This window comes from Hirundo rustica, chromosome 4, assembly GCF_015227805.2.
Source record: "Hirundo rustica isolate bHirRus1 chromosome 4, bHirRus1.pri.v3, whole genome shotgun sequence".
Classification (NCBI taxonomy): domain Eukaryota; kingdom Metazoa; phylum Chordata; class Aves; order Passeriformes; family Hirundinidae; genus Hirundo; species Hirundo rustica.
In genome coordinates, this window is record NC_053453.1 from 72,133,062 (window position 1) to 72,150,581 (window position 17,520).

A 17,520-nucleotide genomic window follows, 5' to 3' on the forward strand; every position below is an offset into this window, starting at 1 on the left:
CATTTTATAGATGAGTTTATGCTTGTTGGTCTTTTCTAGTACTTTATGTATTTACAAATAGAAAGTTGGAGGTATGTTTTTAAGAAGTAAGGTTAAAAGCCATGAAAAATGATGTTATTTGCAAACCAGTCTTAGAAGCAGGAAAATTGTAAAGCTACCCAGAATAACATTCTGCTAGGAAGCATCTCTCCATTCACCCTATTATGGCTATGGTAAACATGGACACAATAACCTCAATTTCCCTCAGTGGATCAAATCTCACTATTAAAGGTCATATTTATTAAATTCATTAACTGTGACATATTTTCTCATGCTTTATGCATCCAAAATGATTGTTTCTCTGAATTATTAATATTAATAATAATGAAATATGCATTGTTGTGACTTTTAAATTCCATTATTCATCTGATGATTATTAGGTGAAGAAGATAAAGATTGCCCTTGCATTGTCAGACCTTGTGATTTATACCAAATCTCAGAAGTTTGTGAGCTTTGACCATTCCCTGCAGCATCAGCAGTGCAATGAAAATAATTCGATAGGAGAGACTCACGCACGAAAACTTGCAAGAACTTCAGGTAATTTCTTTTGAGTTAATCATTTAAAAGTTACATTGTTGCTGTGGTTCACCGCTTAGGCATTAGAAGGGTTAAAATTTTATGGAACACCTGCTGTCTGATTTTATTTGGTTCTTTGTTTAACAGTTTTAGAAATGTCCTTTGCATTAACATATTTTTATTTCTGTTGGTTTTGTGAGGAAAATTGAAATTCAACCTTGTTTTAATTCCGTGTATTTTTATAAGAACAAATATTAACACAGTCTACAAAATGTATGTCTGCCATTTGCTTCATTGTTTTCTGCATCAAGTAATTGAGGAGTTACAGCCAGCACTTGCAAAAGTGTGGAATAAATTTCACTCCCCCCACCTCTTCCCAATATCTGGGCTGAGAACCCTGGAGAACTTGGCTTGGCAGTCCCTTGGCTTTGGTGAGAACTGCAGATAAGAGAGTTCTCATTAATGGGATGGATAAACCCCGGAGCAGGCAGTTTGCTCCACTGGACTAGACCCTCCATCCCAGCCAAGCTGGATTATTCCAAGCTCATTCTGTGTTGGAGCAGCTCCATTTGGTGCAGCCAGAGCAGTGCAGCCTCTGCTGTTTGAACTCCAGCTGCCTGCCCAGAGCCCTGAAGGAGTGTTAAGAGCAGAGATCACCGAGCATGACGATGACCATGAGATCTGCCAAATGCCCATTCACTCGGGGCCAGCCCAGCTGCCACCCACCCACTCTGTGGAGGTGATTCGGTGGCTGCTGAGATGAATGATGCTGAACGGCAGCAAAAACTAGGATTTTCCAGCCTCAAAAAGCAGGATTTTCCAGCCATCCACAGAGAGTCCTCTCTCCTTCCTCCAGCACTCCAGGGAATATAAAATTATTTCTATAACCCCTCTTTCCCCTCCCCCTCGAAAAAACCCATCCCCAAACAACAATCCAAACCAAAATCAACCAAACAAAAATCCCAAACAAACAAACAAACAAATGAGATGAGAGAAGAAAGGAATAGATCAGAGAGATGACCCTGGAAATGTAGATTTTTGTTTAATTACTAAAAACAAATAATTTGGATAGAAGTCATCTGAAGCTTCCCACATCCATGTAGTCTATGCCTGCATATGAGAAAGGAGGGAACACTGCCAGCAGAAGGAAAAAACAATGTACATGAATAGTTAACATCTTCTGAGACTTATATAAGAATAATTTAAGTGGCTTTTAAAAATGTGATCTTCCCTGGTCTTAATATTATTTAGTAATTTTATGTAAACCTCCAAACAGCAAATAAGCTAAGATCATCTAGAGAGGATTTTTCTTTTTCCTTTTTTTTTTTTTTTTTTTTTTTTTTTTTTTCATTTTGAGCTATTATAGAATGAGGAAACTTCTATGCAGTTTCCTGTTCTATGTCTTAGTTTCCCATGAGAACACAGTGGGCCGTAGTATAGAAATCATATTTTTACCCTGCAAAAAGGTGAAGTAACAGGATATTGTAGTGAAGGAATTTTTTTTGGTTAATGATCTTCTTACAAAATGCTGCACTATATAGAGAAATACTGTCAGATTCAAATACACACAAAATATTAAGGTTTCAAAATAGGATTTTAAGCATAGCTCAGAGCGGTCCATGTACTAATGTTAAAATAGAATACATTGATATTATATTATGTAATAACATTGCTGGATCAAATGACTGCATTTTTATTATTTATTCAAATAGGACCTCTTTAATAATGAAGGTTTTCTTACCAAGATTTTATCCTTCTGTTTATCAGCTAAAGAGTTTATTTCCCACACTACAAGATTTATTACAAGAATTTACCCCAAGGGAACAAGAATGAGGTCTTCAAATTATAATCCTCAAGAGTTCTGGAATGTAGGGTGCCAAATGGGTACGTATCCTTGCAGAGACTATTGCATTCTAGGTTTTACAGACACAAGAGTTTCTTTTTTCCCATAGTGTTTTGCTGTTATGTAGGTTACATAACTTCCCCCCAGTGGCATTATTTTAATTTTTTGTTATGCAAAATTTTCCTTCAACCCACATATCCTATCAGTTTTTTTATCCCTAGTAATCGTAAATATCACTTTGTGTTAAATAGCTGTTTATTATTCCAGATATTCAATTTATTATATTTTATTAATTACTCTAAACTTCCTTTTTTTGAATTGGATAGTAAGAAAAACACTACTAACAATTCAGCATTTTTAAGCTTTCAGTACTCAGCAATGGAATTTTTTTTCTGAAGGCTGTGCGGGTTTTCAGTGGCTCTCTGTGACTTTGGCACAGGTGCAGGAGGGGTGAGCACAACAATTGATAGTAGTGCCAAAAAAATTCCCAGAGCAGGATATGCTATACAAGGAAGCACTCAACCATTCCTGGTCAGCACAACACCCAGGTACAGCTGGGAGCCTCCAGTCTTCATATAGATGCAACATACATTTAGCACCTTAATTTCCAGTGCAAAACATATTAGTTTCCTGAGCAACAAAATACCCACAACTTCTGCTTCTCTTCATGGAAAGTTATTTATCTGAATTTGTTAAAAATAAGAGTGGCACGACTTCTGTACCCAGCAGGCTTTGAAAACCTCTCACCTGTAAGCATTTTGTCCTTTTTAATGGCTTTAGAGACAATTTTGCCTTCATCTGTTTGTTCTTCAGGTTAAAAGATTCTCAGTTACTGAATATTTTTCTGTGTCTGCCTGCTACATCTTCTCCAGCCCTAGGTAAAATAGAGCAGAATAGTTTTTGTATCCACATATATATTCTCTCTTTGAGTCTGCCAAAGCCACCTGAGGGAGACTGTGGGGTGAGTAGGGCACTTTGCCGTAGGCTCCTGGTTTTGAGAGGTGAAAGGTATGGAATCACTTTGTTCTGTTAAAATACATGCTCATCCAAGGACAGGCACAGATTTCACTCTGCCTGTAGGGCCCTGGAGTTTCTGTCACCCTTGTTCCAGGCTTCCTTTTCCACTTGTTTCCTTTCTCAGCTCCTCATGTATCTTCTGTGACAAGTTACCTTCTCCATCCTGGCTGTTATATTGGGATAGAGTTTTACATAACTACACAAGGAGTGCAAAAATTACTACTTAGTAAAAATTTTACTTGTTTCTGTGTCCTTATAAATGCTTATTTGCAGCACAGATTTGGACTTGGGCTGGACTATCCAAGTATCTTCTCATTACCACACTGTTTGAAATTGGTTTGGTTAGGTTCTGTCCTTGTGGTTCATCTACACTTAATGTGATGTCTGGATTATTTACCTGGGGTACTGCACTCTCTGTATGCTATCATTGCTATCTACACTATATATCACCAATTAAAAACTAGTAAGTTTGTTTCATGCTTAGAGGAAGAGCTCACCAGGGGTCCTTATTTTAAAATTTAATTAATCTCCCAGTCTTATCATACTGCAATTTACTAGTTTTCTTTCTAGCCTGTAAATCTCCACATTTATCTCTGCAAAGAATATCCGTTTGTTGGATCACAGACTGGGCTGAAATCTTTTAAAATTACTACACTGACTGTTTACTCAGAGTATACTTTAATGAGAAGTCATTCTAAACATTACTACGCGAAACATATGACTTTTGGTGCATAGGGGGTTCGGGCCCCTTCCTGGAAGAATTAAAAATATGCAGGAAGTGGTTAGATCTGCCCTCTTGGTCACTTCATTTGCATCTTCACTTAAAACCCCTCCATTTTTCACGTGGGAATAGGCTGATTAAAAGCAATTCTCCACATGTATTATTTCCAAGCCATGTTAGATCTATTCTTAATTCCCTAATCTGCTTTAGATGACTGTTTGGCAGAAATATAGCTGCTCTTCACAATGCAACTCCCAAAGTGAGGGTATCTCAGTGAGTATTCTGCTGATGTCTTTCCACAGATTTTTGATTATTTATGTCTATCCCACATCTTCATAATTCACACACCCTTCCTGTCACTCTGCCTTTGTACTTTATAACCCATGCACTAGAAGTGCAGATCCCTTCTACCACTTCCCTAAAACTCTTCAAAGGACTCTCAGGTTTTTCCTATGCCACCTTCTTAACTCCCTTTTCCTCCCTACACCTGCAAGCTTGCCTTTAAGTCCCTTTAGCATCCATAACTTTTCTGGCTGGGCAAAGAAAGTATATTAGTTTTTGTTCAAGCCTACATATAATACTGCCTGCCAGGCCTCTGCATTTTGTGATTGTGAGAACTGAGTTATTCCTTCACTTCCCTTAGTGATCGACCCAAAACAGGGCTCTCTTCTGTACCCTGCCAGCAATTTTCTCTAAATTGCTTGGAACATATTAACTTGGAGCAGGCTGGCACTCAGCTAAAGCAGGATGAAACGGTCCAACAGGCTCAAGATTTGTTGGGGCTGAGGACAAGACATGTAATTGTGTAAACCTAATTTCCAGGGGAAGTCGAGTTAAAAACCTCAGTAAAAAGTACAGAGTTTCCACAAAATAGCTTTTGGATAGCACCGTGCACTGCCTGTCCATTCTGTGAAAATTGAGACTCATAAGAACAGGAGGTTTTGTGAAAAAAGAAGTCTTATGGAGAAAAAACGCCCACTTTTCATAGTCTGTGAAAATTAGTATGCCTTCTGCATCCAACTGCAGTGAGGCACTGGAAAGAACTGGTTTGGTGCATCCATGTCTCCTTTTTGTTTAGTAAATAAAATGAAATGAAAAGATTTATGCAGGGAAAGAAAATTCAGGGCAGTTATTTAAATATACTGATATCGGTTGTTTCATATTGACTGAGAAAAACGACAAAAAATCCGAAACAAAAGAAAGCCTCAGTGAAAATAAAATTAGAAAGACTTAAATATCCTTTTGAATGTGTCATTTCCATTCAGTAAGAAATGTTATACGTGTTTCAAAGCACTCTACAGGAATGATCAAAACCAGGTCATAATTTACAGGAGAAAGCCACACTGTGGCAGGTACAGAATTTTGTTTCAGAAGATCCCCCATGTGCTTTTTGGAGTGTGCATAAAATTTATATTTTATATAAATATAAAATATATTTATACGCTGCTGTGAAAGTTGTACTTGTATGATGGGGTTTTTTCTTACTGTAGGTTTCAGTTTTTGGCCTGTGACACTGAAGTGCAGCTTGGCAATTTTGTCCCATCTGTTTTGTGGCTCAGTCTTGTGTGCAATAATATGAAAAAATATGGTAAAAAATAATCCATAAAAAGAGGAGTGATAAGGAGGTGTCTAGCTAGTTCCTCCAAAGAAGCCAAGGGAAAAGAAACCAACTAATTTTGACCTTGGTATGCCTCACCTGTGCAAATCAAAATGACTCAAATCTGACCCTGCTTGGGTTCTGTGTCAATAACCATATTATTGCTGCCTTTTACTGCCTTTAACAGTCCTAAAATGCCTCCTTAGAAAGTGAAAACTAGAGGACTAATTTTTTTTTTTTTTTATAGTTTTTAATGTTGTCCCTTGATTTGATCTTCACAAAGAGTGAAGTGATACAGCTGATTCATGTGTAGACATCTACAAGATAGGTGGGACAATATTACCCAACACATGAAGCTCCCTCAATGCTCTCATCTTTCCTTTGGAATGGCTCCAAAGGCTGGGAGTTGTTTTGAAGGAAGGTTTCACGTTTCTTCTGCAGAAATGTGTCTACTTCCAGGTTTATGGAAAAGCTCTCGGGCTACTCTGTAGGCTGCTTCTTTTTAGGCAGCTTTTGGTGTGTGTAACAGATACTGGAATTTCACCTAAAAGCAGAGAAACATTGAAATTCCACTTTATCAGTTTTTCCAGCTGTCTTCACTGCAGACAACCCATAGAATAGTAAATAATTTATGTGAAGTCTAATAAATTTTAAAGGAAGATGGGGAAAAAATTGCAGGAACACAATTGTTTCTGAAGGTCCTGCTGATCTTATTCTAAAACCTGTCAGTGACTCAGACTAAAACAGGAAAAGGAAGTTGATAATATTCACTCTTCTGCCAAGAATCACAAGTTAAACAAATATTAAAAATTGTTTTGGAAAAGTTTCAGGTGTAAAGTTGGTCAAATGACAACCAAAAGATGCTCAGACTTACACTGAAGTGTAACGTTCAGACTGACACATTAATTAGATAGCAAAAATAAATTTAGATTTTTAGATCTGATAATTTATAAAAAAATGCTTTAGGTGCTTTTCCCATGAGAACCTCAAGAGAGAGGATCCCTACTCAAACCCTTTGCAGATATACTTGGACAATGGATGACTCTTAATCACCTTTTTTTCCAGCAGAACTTCTTGTAATTAAGTAGGAGCAATGTCAGCAATTACAAACCGTATGACTGAATTTTTTCTAATGACAGTATCTTTAGAGTATTAGTATTAAATTGGCCTAAAGATAATACAAAAAAGACAGACTGCACATTCTAAGCATGTTATGTCACACAGTTATGCATTCACTCAGTTCTCAGAGGAGCAGCCCCTCTTCCTATGGCAGAGTTTCAATAAATCAAGTTTCTGCAGAATAAAAACAACTATTTCAAAATGTGCAGGTGAAAATTAAAGCAAAAAATTATCATTAAGCTTAATAAAATTTGGAGTCTACTAAGGGAGGAAAAAATACAGTTTGACTGATTTTTTTTTTTTTTTTTTTGCCAGGAAGAGAGGTGAGACTTTGTATGCCAAAATTTATACTGTTCATATAAGCTTGATCGGTGGTGTAAGGGAATCAATCATTGTATATATATATATATCTTTTTTAATTTTTTTTTCTTTGTTTTTTTTCTGGTAGACCAAAGTCATTGTTCATAAAGTTTGTGCGGGGTCTCACCTATTCTTACTCTCTTTCACTTTGAAGCCCTTCCCCTTCGTCCTGTCATGCCCTTGTAAATAGTCTCACTCCATCTTCCTTGGGCTTCTGAAACATTTCTGTAAATTTGGGCAGTGATGGATTGAGTGCAGCTGTGACCTGCATGTGAGAAGAAAGCCTAGACAGCCCATGCCCAGCTTGGAGTGCTGATGTGGAATTGTAGCAGTGTCCTCAAATCCAATGACATTGATCATCTCACAACCAATGGCGACATTCCAAAGCATTGGGATGCAGTCTTGTTTTCAAGAGTATTTCCCAGGCTGTGTGGAATTCAGTTCTGATTCTGAATATCTAAGGCAGAGATTTTTGTTGCATTCATTGTGAGTGGCCCACTTTAAGAGCACAGACAATTGGAAAGAGCTGAGAGGAAGGCAACAAGGCTGATAAAAGTGTGATCTATTATATCTCTTTAGATTCAAATGAGTGAGATAAATAGTGGAGATAGGAACATTGGCACTGAGTGCTTTTTGCATGTGATATTTTTTGAAATGGCAGAAAATTCATACATTTTGGGATGCATTTTTAAACGGCATAAAATGCAATTAAGTGACTCGTTTTAAGAAAAATCGGTGACAAGTGTGTCCTTATCCATTTTAAAATCTTCCCATTTAAATGGAAAAATACATTAAACCTCATGGTTGTGATACAGCTAATAGAACCAGGAAGCAAAGAACAAAAAAATAAAAAAAATTACAATTTAAAAGTCCTGCTGGGAATATTAATGAGAGGCAGGATCACAGACAAAAGATGTGCAGTTTTCCTCCACTGCCTTCAAATCATAGTCACAGTGCTCATTTTGGTTTTAAAAAGCTTTTGCTTTTAGTCTGTAAATCAATTGTGTCTTTAATGGTGGTGCTTATGGAAGGTGCTGTATATGGATATTTAGAATGCCTTTAGTTCTGCAATTAGTGGTGGAACTGACTTCAGTTAACTGCTTGTGATATAGAGATTTGGGGTCAAAAATAGTATTTCTCTGTGTATTATGGATTGGCTCATATTTTGGAGCTAGATTAGTTCCTAACTTCTATTTGCTATATGAAGTTATTTACATCTGGGGCTTACTGGGACAGCCTTGGCAGCTCTGGTACTTTGAAAGATGATTTGAATACTAAATACCCTGATCTAAAGGGTGTTTAGCCTCATGGTTCTAGGAATATTAAATCCATTTCAGGTCCAGGAATCACACTGAGGAATTCCTTTGCCCAGGTTGTTCCTCAAGCCCAAGTTTTGCTGTGCTGCTTTGGTTTTGATGTCACTATTAAAAGGCTTTTGGTGCTTAATGAAAGGACTGAGGAGAAAATTTAATGCACACAGTGCTAAACTTCAGATGCCTTCGCTTCCCCACGAAAACCATACATTAAGATTACTGCTCAGATGGTTTCATTGCAAGGTCATTTGGGCTTCTTTCCGAAAGAAACTGTCAGTTTAAATCTCTCTTCATACATGCATTAAATTTATACTGTTTCATAAAACAACAGTACAAAGGAAGTTATTGACAGTTCTGCTCTTGAATTCAACAAAGCTGAAACGAGACACTGAGTTGAAATTCAGGGTTGTTTGCAGAAAGATGTTGCTCAGCTCATGCTGCTAGGCACAGCTTTTAGTTTATGATCCTTGCCATTTCTCAAGAAGTGTTAGTGCTATAACTGCACCTGATTAAAAAGAAAAACTGTGCCTCAATGCACCATAAAGCAGTGTCCTGGGAGGCCCCAAGCAGCTATGAACCCTGTAAACAGTTTCAGTAGAAGTTTGCATCTCAGATAATATGACAAAAAAGTCTCACATTTGCTTAATCATGTTAAAAGTTGCAATACAACGATATCAGTAGGTAAATGAAAACTACTGTTCCATGTGTTTTTAACTTTTTCTAAGGTCAAATCAAATTAAGTGAAAGCACAGTGCTGATGTTTGAAGATATGAACCCATAATAACATTGCCCTTCACTTGTGTTGCAAAAGTAATTTTCCTAATATGATAAAATATAAAGTATTCTCTTTTGCTTGTTGCTCTTGTTGCATCAGATTTTCCTGCTTAGTTGCCTAGAAAGCTCGGTAAATTTAGCAATAGTCTCATTATGTGCAATCATGTAATTTGGTTCATCATGTGGAAGCTGCTATTTGAAGCTGGCTGCTCCATGTGTCTGATTTCAGTTGCACTTTTAAACCTACATATTCTGAAAGCGTGGCTTAGGAATCACCTGGGGTCTGAGAGATCCTGGGTTATCTGCAGTTCAGGCTTCCAGGGCCCTCAGGGCTGCAGCTCTTGTAGCATCCGCTGCACAGCTTGATTCAGTGCATTCAAATATGACAAGCATCATATAACATCAAATTTGGGGCTGCTTCTGGATGGCATGTTGAGTCATAAAAAACAAATTGTGAACCTCTGCCAAAACCGTACCAAGAAAATACTTACCCCGCTAAAAAAAGGCAATGGTGTGCAAAGGGCAATATGAACACTTTGAAGTTTGATTTCTGTTGTTAAAGATAAAAGAAATTCCCTGTATATATTAATAGAAAATCATGTCTGCATCTACGTTAACACTTAGTTCAAAGCAGGAGTGCATGTTGTGTTTTGTTATTTGGGGGTTTTTGTTTGTTTGTTTGGGGTTTTTCTAGACAAGGTTTCCAGTTGTTCCTACTTGCTGCATGTTGGTTCATGATGCAGAGCAATCTCAGCCAGAACAGATGGGATTCCTTTCAGATTAAATAGATGATGCACTCTGGGAGCACTTCATGTATTCCACACGTTAATTGGTTTTGAGACTGTGGAACCAGCCCCAAGCTCTTCAGAAGTAACCCCACCAAAAAACATGTGTAATGTAAATATCAGGTCCATTTTACCAGCTGCTTCATTCCTGTTTGTGTTGTTCGCTACAGAACGTTTTAAAAGGATCATCAAAGCAGTGAAGGAACAAATAATTTTCACGGTGAAAACAATTTTGTGTGTTTTCCACTTGCGATAAAGATTTTTGCGTTCTGTCCAATGTTCATTCCATACATTTATATTATCTCACAGGAACATGTAATAAGGTCCTCTTCATAAATTATTATGAGGAGTCACTTGAACTGCTTAAAGTTCTCTTATTTTCATTCCTACCTAACCACTGTTTTAGGTAAATGACTTCTTATCATTCTCTGTTTAACACATGTCATAGGTTCATAATGTCATAATTCATCGCTGATTTGACTCCTGCTTTTCTATTTTGAATGTGACTGGAAGCTCCAATAAACTGGAATAGGGGAAAGTGTCATTAAACAGCTCTGTTTCAATGTTGGCTTTATCTCATGAATTACAATATCCTGTTGATGAGAAGCGTGATATTTTATTATTATTGGTGCTGCAACAAACCAAAAATGTTTTGAACTGCCAAGGGAAGGAAAATCTGTCAGGTGTACTCTCACAATAATCACCGGTACTGGAGGATTAATCTCCAAGAGTGTGTGTGCTGACATAAATTTACAAACACTTTTTAAATTGCTTCTGCTTCTATAAACTTATATGTATTTTCACTGAGTATTCTAACTCTAAACTAAAGCTTCTTAATCTTCTGGGTGAGATGTTTTTGTGATGAATTCTGCACCATAACCAAGGTTAGATACAATCCTGTGGTTTTGACTTATGCACCAGAACTTTGTTAGCAGGGTCTTGCTGCTGTAGAGAAACTAGGATGTGAATTCAGTGTTTATGGAGAAAAAAGGATCTCTCATTTCATATTCTCCAAGGTCTAATCCAGAAAGAAAAGGGAAAACAGATGTAGCAATGTAAAAAAGTTCTACAGGTTAATTCTTAAAATGGGGTGCAATTCTAAATAGTGCACTGCTTTTGTGCACAAAAAATTCATTATTGAGTATCACTTAATTTAAGGGAAATAACAGGATCTTACATATGAATTGAGAGATATAGATACCTTAAGCTCATCTGCTTTTTTTTTTTTTTTCCTTTTTTAATATTTGTTTTATAAAATGTTATCAAACCTAATTCACTAAAATCAATACTGATATAATTTCACAGTGGCCTTAAACTTCCAGACACCCGGAACACAAATGGAATTGCAAGATGGAAAATTCCTGGACAATGGTGGCTGTGGCTACGTGCTGAAACCTGCATTCTTGAGGGATCGCAATACCACATTTACACCCCGAAATGTGGGAGGCCACAGCAAACCACTGTCTCTGTCAATAAGGGTAAGATTATTCAAGTGTTGCTTTGTTCCATAAAAGTGGGAAAACAAATGCTGCGTAGCTCAGATGCAATTGTTATACATACAAATTTTTCCCCCCCATTTTATTCCCATTCTTGTTTGTTGGGAGCAATTTTTTTTTCAAGAAGATGGTAAAACTCTCAGCTAGTATAAATTGCTGCTTGGGTGCTTTCCCATCTGTAGTTCACTTATGTTTGCTAAAAATATGTAGGGGTTCAGAGCCTCTAAAAGTCTGTAAAAATACATGATTTTCATGATGCTGTATAAAGAAATAGAAATATTATAGTGGACAAAGGGACCAGTGAATTGGGCTTGTGTAAATGGAACTGAAAATACAAAAATCAAATGTGCACTTTGGGTGTTATTTCTTTCAATATCAATAAGACCATTTTAATGTACTATTATAATGTTAATTGACAAATGGAAATTTTTAAAGATAAGATAGGAAGCTTTATGCTTCTTTTAAGCCTCATGATCTTCCTATGCATATATAAAAGCCTATTTATAATCCTAAAATGGTATAAATAACTATGAAAGGAGGGATGAATTAATAAGTCTTTGAATTATTTCTACTTTCCCAAATTATAATGTGATTTACCTCCAAAAATACTAGAAATACATGTCATTTACAAATAAATGGTTAGAAAAACCCTTTTCTTCAGGTCAAGTAGATTTGTTATGATTGTTCACTAATTAGAAAACTCCTTTTTCCCAATGAAAAAGTAATATTTCTGATTACACAGAATGCCACTTGCATAAATTCTATTTAATTAGCATATAATTAGTGTGTAATTGCTATTTTGTTTCTTTCAGAGTAATAAATAGTGGAGATAAAATGATAGTTAGTGACAATTATAAAATGCTTACATAATGCACTCACCTAATGAATAACATTTTAGTGTCCTGACAGTGAGCATACCAATTGTGAATAGACATTGCTGGAGGATTTCAGGCAGCCAGGCAAATACATCAGTTATTTTAGCCCTAATTTGTGTGAAGTTGGAATTAAGAGGATGAGAATCCCCGAATTGTAATGCAGGAGACAAACAAAATCATTGTCGGCGCAAAGGAAGTGTCTGACTTTGGAAGGAGCTGGAGAAGAGAAAGGCAGTGCTTTAGACTGAGAAATTTGAGACTACAGGCTGGGTAGTGCAGGCTGCAGAGAAGTAGTGGCATCCCACTGGCTGAGGGATTGAAGGACACAGAGAGCCCCATTCATAGTCAGCAGCAAAAACCAGGAAATGGTGGATGGAGACAAAAAGAATTGGGAGCAGGAGTCAAAGGAAAAGCGGCTTCTGCTGACAAAGTTGCTAACCAAATGAATGGAGAAATGACTTAACAGAAAGCAAAGATAAAACATCTAGGGGGCAAATCTCTCAGTATGAATGAATGAACAGAAACATCACATAGGGCCTGATTTTACAGAATTCATTGTCCTTAACCTCATGTGCTACGATTCCCATCCAGCAGAACCAGAGATATTCAAGGTGCTTCATAAAGACTCTTCCCAGCCCAACAAATTTGACATCTCTCTGTATGTCTGCCTCACCTTTGATCTCAAAAATTGATTTGATTTATGGGTTTGGGTCATAATATGCTTAAAAGAGCTCACTCTTTTCCCACCCCAGGGGAGACTTAGACTGGGTCTAGCAATGGGTCATGCAGGCCTTGGCAATGGCCTTCAGGATTCTCCCAGATTCTTTGTGGACAGCCCATCAGTGACTGCAAAACTTTCTGGTGAAGGCAGAAAGGGCATCAGTGTTTGCCAAGCTACTACTTTTCAATATTTCAGGCTAGAACTTCTCTTGGAGCAAGGTGTTACAGAAAATACCTAAGCAAAATGTGGAATTTGTGGGTTTTGATTTTTTGGATTGGCACGGGAATAAGAATCTCTTATGATGCTTAGTCTTGAAACCAGGAGCAGGAGTCTTATCTTTCACCTGTGTTATCAGGCTTGTATATCTCTCTCAATACATTTCATACACTGATTTCTAAAAAGCTGGTTACTGCACAGACGTTTACTCTTTCCTAGGTGTCCTGAAATATAGATAGAAAGCTGACAAAGCTGTGACTTTCATAAATCCTTTTTTAGGCTGGGTGCCAGGTTACAGGGCAGTCTGAGACAAAATTTCCAGGTAGCTAACTAAATTAAGGAGGAACACATCAGGAAGCTCACTAAATGAAGAGTTTTTGTCTTATTGTGCAAGAGATGAGGCACAGGTGAGGCAGTCTGCCACACACCCTGTAGCACAGTGCTGATGTCATGGTGGGTCTTGATGCTGATCCACTCCAGACAGATGGAATTCATGAAGCTTGATAGTAGAAAATGTAAAAATAACCATAGACTCATTCCTTCAACATGATTATTTTGAAAAGTAACAAAAATATAATTTTATATGTAGCTATTGAATAATAATTTAAAAAACCCTGAAAATTATAGTTTAAAATTATCATATATATATATATATATATATATAAAATATAAAATATATATATATATATATATATATAAAAAGAAGAGAGTGGTGGAGCACTGGCACAGGCAACCCAGAGAGATTAAATATGTCCCATCCCTGTAACCATTCCAGGTGAGTTTGGATTGGGTTTGGAGCAATCTGATCTAGTTGAAAATATTTCTAAAAAAATTATCAAAAAAAATTATATGGGAAGCACCTTGTTCTTGATTCCATGGTGCTTAATATGTGTTTAATGCACAGTTCATGGCTGGTATGTACTTAAAGTAATTTCTTATGAAAGGTATTTTTATTATGGCTACTAAATGGCTGTGGTGGATAGTTCATTCTTACAGTTACTTCAATACAACTTTAATTTTCCAGCTGATCAGTGGCCATCAGTTACCACCTAGCAGCATGTCAAAGACCAACAAAGCTGACCCCATGGTGCAGATAGAAATCTATGGTGTGCCAGAGGATCAAGCAAGAAAGAAATCTAGCGTTATAAAAAGCAATGGTGAGCATCAATCTGATTCTCTTGACTGTGAACAAAGCACAACAACATTTTATGAGGAATCTCCAACGTTGCATCCCAAGGAGTTGTTATAGAAAATGCAATAATTTCTCTCTAGACTAGGATCTCCTGGCACAAAATCTGTAGCAGAAGTTCATGTTGTGTGCCATTTTTTTAGACTGGTAGATTATGGAAGCACAAACTTCCCCCTTTCTAAAGGAAGATGGAATTTTTCTTGCACACTGCTGTGGGCTCATCCTGGACAGCAGCTCAACCTCACAGAGCTGTTTGCGTGCTCTCCCCTAGCTGGATGGGAAGAGGGCTGGAAGGGCCAAAATGAGAAAACCCTTGGCTTGAGGAGAAAATTGTTTAATTAATTTAATAGGTAAAGCAAAAGCTGCACACACAAGCAAAGCAAAAATAAGGAATTAATTTAGCACTTCCCACAGGAAGGGTGTAGAGCCATTCCCAGGGAAACAAGGCTTCATTATTGAGTTCCGTGTTTACTTGGGAAGACAGATGCTGTAACTCTGCTCGCCCTTCCTCCTCTCCCCCAGCTGTGAGCGTGACACCACTGCTAAGGAACGCTCCCTTGGTCAGCTGGGGTCAGCTGTCCCACTTGTGTCTCCTCCCAGCTTCCTGGGTACCTCCAGTCCCCTCACTGGGATGCGGCGTGGGGAGCTGCTTTGCAGAGTGACAAAACCAGAAATCTCCACACTGTGCAAGCTCTTCTCAGCAACAGCTCAAACACTGGTGTGTAATCAGCACTGTTTGGGTCAAAAAATCCAAAATACAACACCATAGGGGTTGATATGAAGAAAATGAATCCTATCCCTGCATAAACCAATACACAAATTGGTAAATTTAGCCCTTTTTTTTAAGCAATTGCTGCAACTTCATCACTTGTCTCATTTGAAGTTTCTAGTAGGAGTAATCCCTTAATTGCTTGACAGGTGAAGTTTGTACTCTTTGTAGCTGTCTTTGAGCACTCCCTTATCTTTATCGTATAGATCTTCTTGATGTCTCAGACTACAAGCTCCCTGTGATCTCCCTTTGTCTGTGCCTCTGTCTTCTATTCTTTTTCTTTCTTATAAATGGCTGCTGTTTTAAATTAGCCTCTGAACATTTCTAAAGACAAAGTAACCCCCTTCTGTTCCACATTCTCTTTTCGTATTTGTAGTCAAGTGAACGTTTTACCACCTGAATTCATTTATTTCCAACACTGTGAAAGGAGAAACTTTGGCAGAAACATGAAACTGGCATGGCTATAGGAAAATTTAGGTTGAGCAGAATTTCTTAACCTGGCTATCCTTGTCCCATTTTGCTCTCTTTTAAGGGATGATATCAACTGGCTTTTGCACCACTGCAGTCAGTGGGAGTCTCGTCATTTATTTAAATGGGCACAGATACCTAGGGAAAAAAAATAGCTCTTTACCAGTTCAGACTAGTGATAGCAGGTACAATAATTCAGTTATTGAGTGGGGAAAAAAAGAAATAATATTTCGGTCCTGTTTCTTTTCTCTTTTCATTAGCTTTGTGTCCTAAATGGAACGAAACGTTCTCTTTTAACATCCAAGTTCCAGAACTGGCACTGATACGCTTCTGTGTGGAGGATGAGGTATCTCTGGTTAACAATGAATTCCTTGGCCAATACACTTTACCTGTGTTGAGCCTGAACACAGGTAATTCTTTTATGTGAATCACTAATAACAGCTCAAAAAAATCTGCAACATTCCAGGCTTTTATGGTTACTGCAGCATTGAGAGTAAAGCATCATGTTTTCTTTTTGTTTGTTTTTTTTTTCCTAGAGGATGATTGTGTAACTAAATGAAAAAATGGTACTCTCTTGTTTTTTGAAATAATTGTGTTCTCTGAATGCAATGATGCTAAATCAAAACAATATTAATGGCAGGTAATTATTCCCAGTGTAGTATTCCATTCTAGATGGAAACTGCTCAGGTGGTATTTTAGTTCATTGCAAGCATCAAGACTAGTCAGAACTGCTATAAAGGCAAGTTTTGTGCACTTCCTACTCAGGTAAGTTCACAACCCAACACTAAATTAAAACAAAACAAACCACCAAAACTCCCTAAGGTAACCTATCTGCAACTTTTCAGAGTGGAGAACAGTGGGTATAAATTAGGCAAAATATTTACGGCATTTTTCATGGTGGAATTTTTTTTGTGAAGTCAGTAGAGTTCCCGGAACCTTTGTAATGAATAGGCTGCACTTAAAGAGCAGACAGAGAAGTCAATGGGCCAAGGAGAAAGGCTTATGTAAAATGGCTGTTTACTACCCTGGCTTTCCAAAGCTAATTCTGACAAAACAAACAACTTTTATTAGTGAATAAAGATGGGAAGGCAAAACACTGGAGCTGGCCAACAGGGACTGCACCTTTTTTATTAAGCTTAACAGGATTTTAAATGTTTTTTTTCCCCTCATGTTTGGAAGTCATAAAGCAGCTTGTGATTCTTAGTTGAGGTTGAAGAGTTATACAAGAACAAATACATTACTCTTAGAGCTCAGTTGCTTTTCTACAACATAAATTTTTACACTGATAACCTTTTACTCTCCTTTTATTTGCATACTTCTGGATAATGAAGGAAAACTCAACCCATCAACTCACAATGTCTGAGAGAAATTCAAATATCAGGCAACTGCTGCTTACAAGTGCTTGTAAAATTATTGATTTTACAATTTTCAAATTTTCAATGTGGCTTAATGTCTCTATAGGATTAATTTTGGTCACAAATAAGGGATTAATATTTTGGAAAAGTAAGAGCAGTAGATTTTTGAGGAAACATTTTCAATGGAGTTATTCAAAGTGCTAGGGAATGTGTCTAGGTACAAAACCTATAAATGATGTCAAACAAATTGCCCTAATCCCCACTTAACACAACATAAAATAAAGTAATTTGCTCTCAGGATGCCCAGAGGCCATTAAAAAAATGCTTCTAAGAGGTGAAGTAATAAA

General features: G+C 37.3%; 1 protein-coding gene across 1 annotated transcript in view; it reads left to right on the forward strand.

Annotated features, from left to right (window-relative positions):
* Positions 1-17,520, forward strand: part of PLCZ1 (phospholipase C zeta 1) — a 43,935-nt gene that overhangs the window by 24,215 nt on the left and 2,200 nt on the right. Inside the window, exons 7-11 of the mRNA XM_040062629.1 lie at positions 420-576; positions 2,323-2,439; positions 11,390-11,562; positions 14,417-14,549; positions 16,079-16,228. Coding sequence (XP_039918563.1) covers positions 420-576; positions 2,323-2,439; positions 11,390-11,562; positions 14,417-14,549; positions 16,079-16,228 — 730 coding nt within the window. The remainder of the gene's footprint in view (positions 1-419; positions 577-2,322; positions 2,440-11,389; positions 11,563-14,416; positions 14,550-16,078; positions 16,229-17,520) is intronic.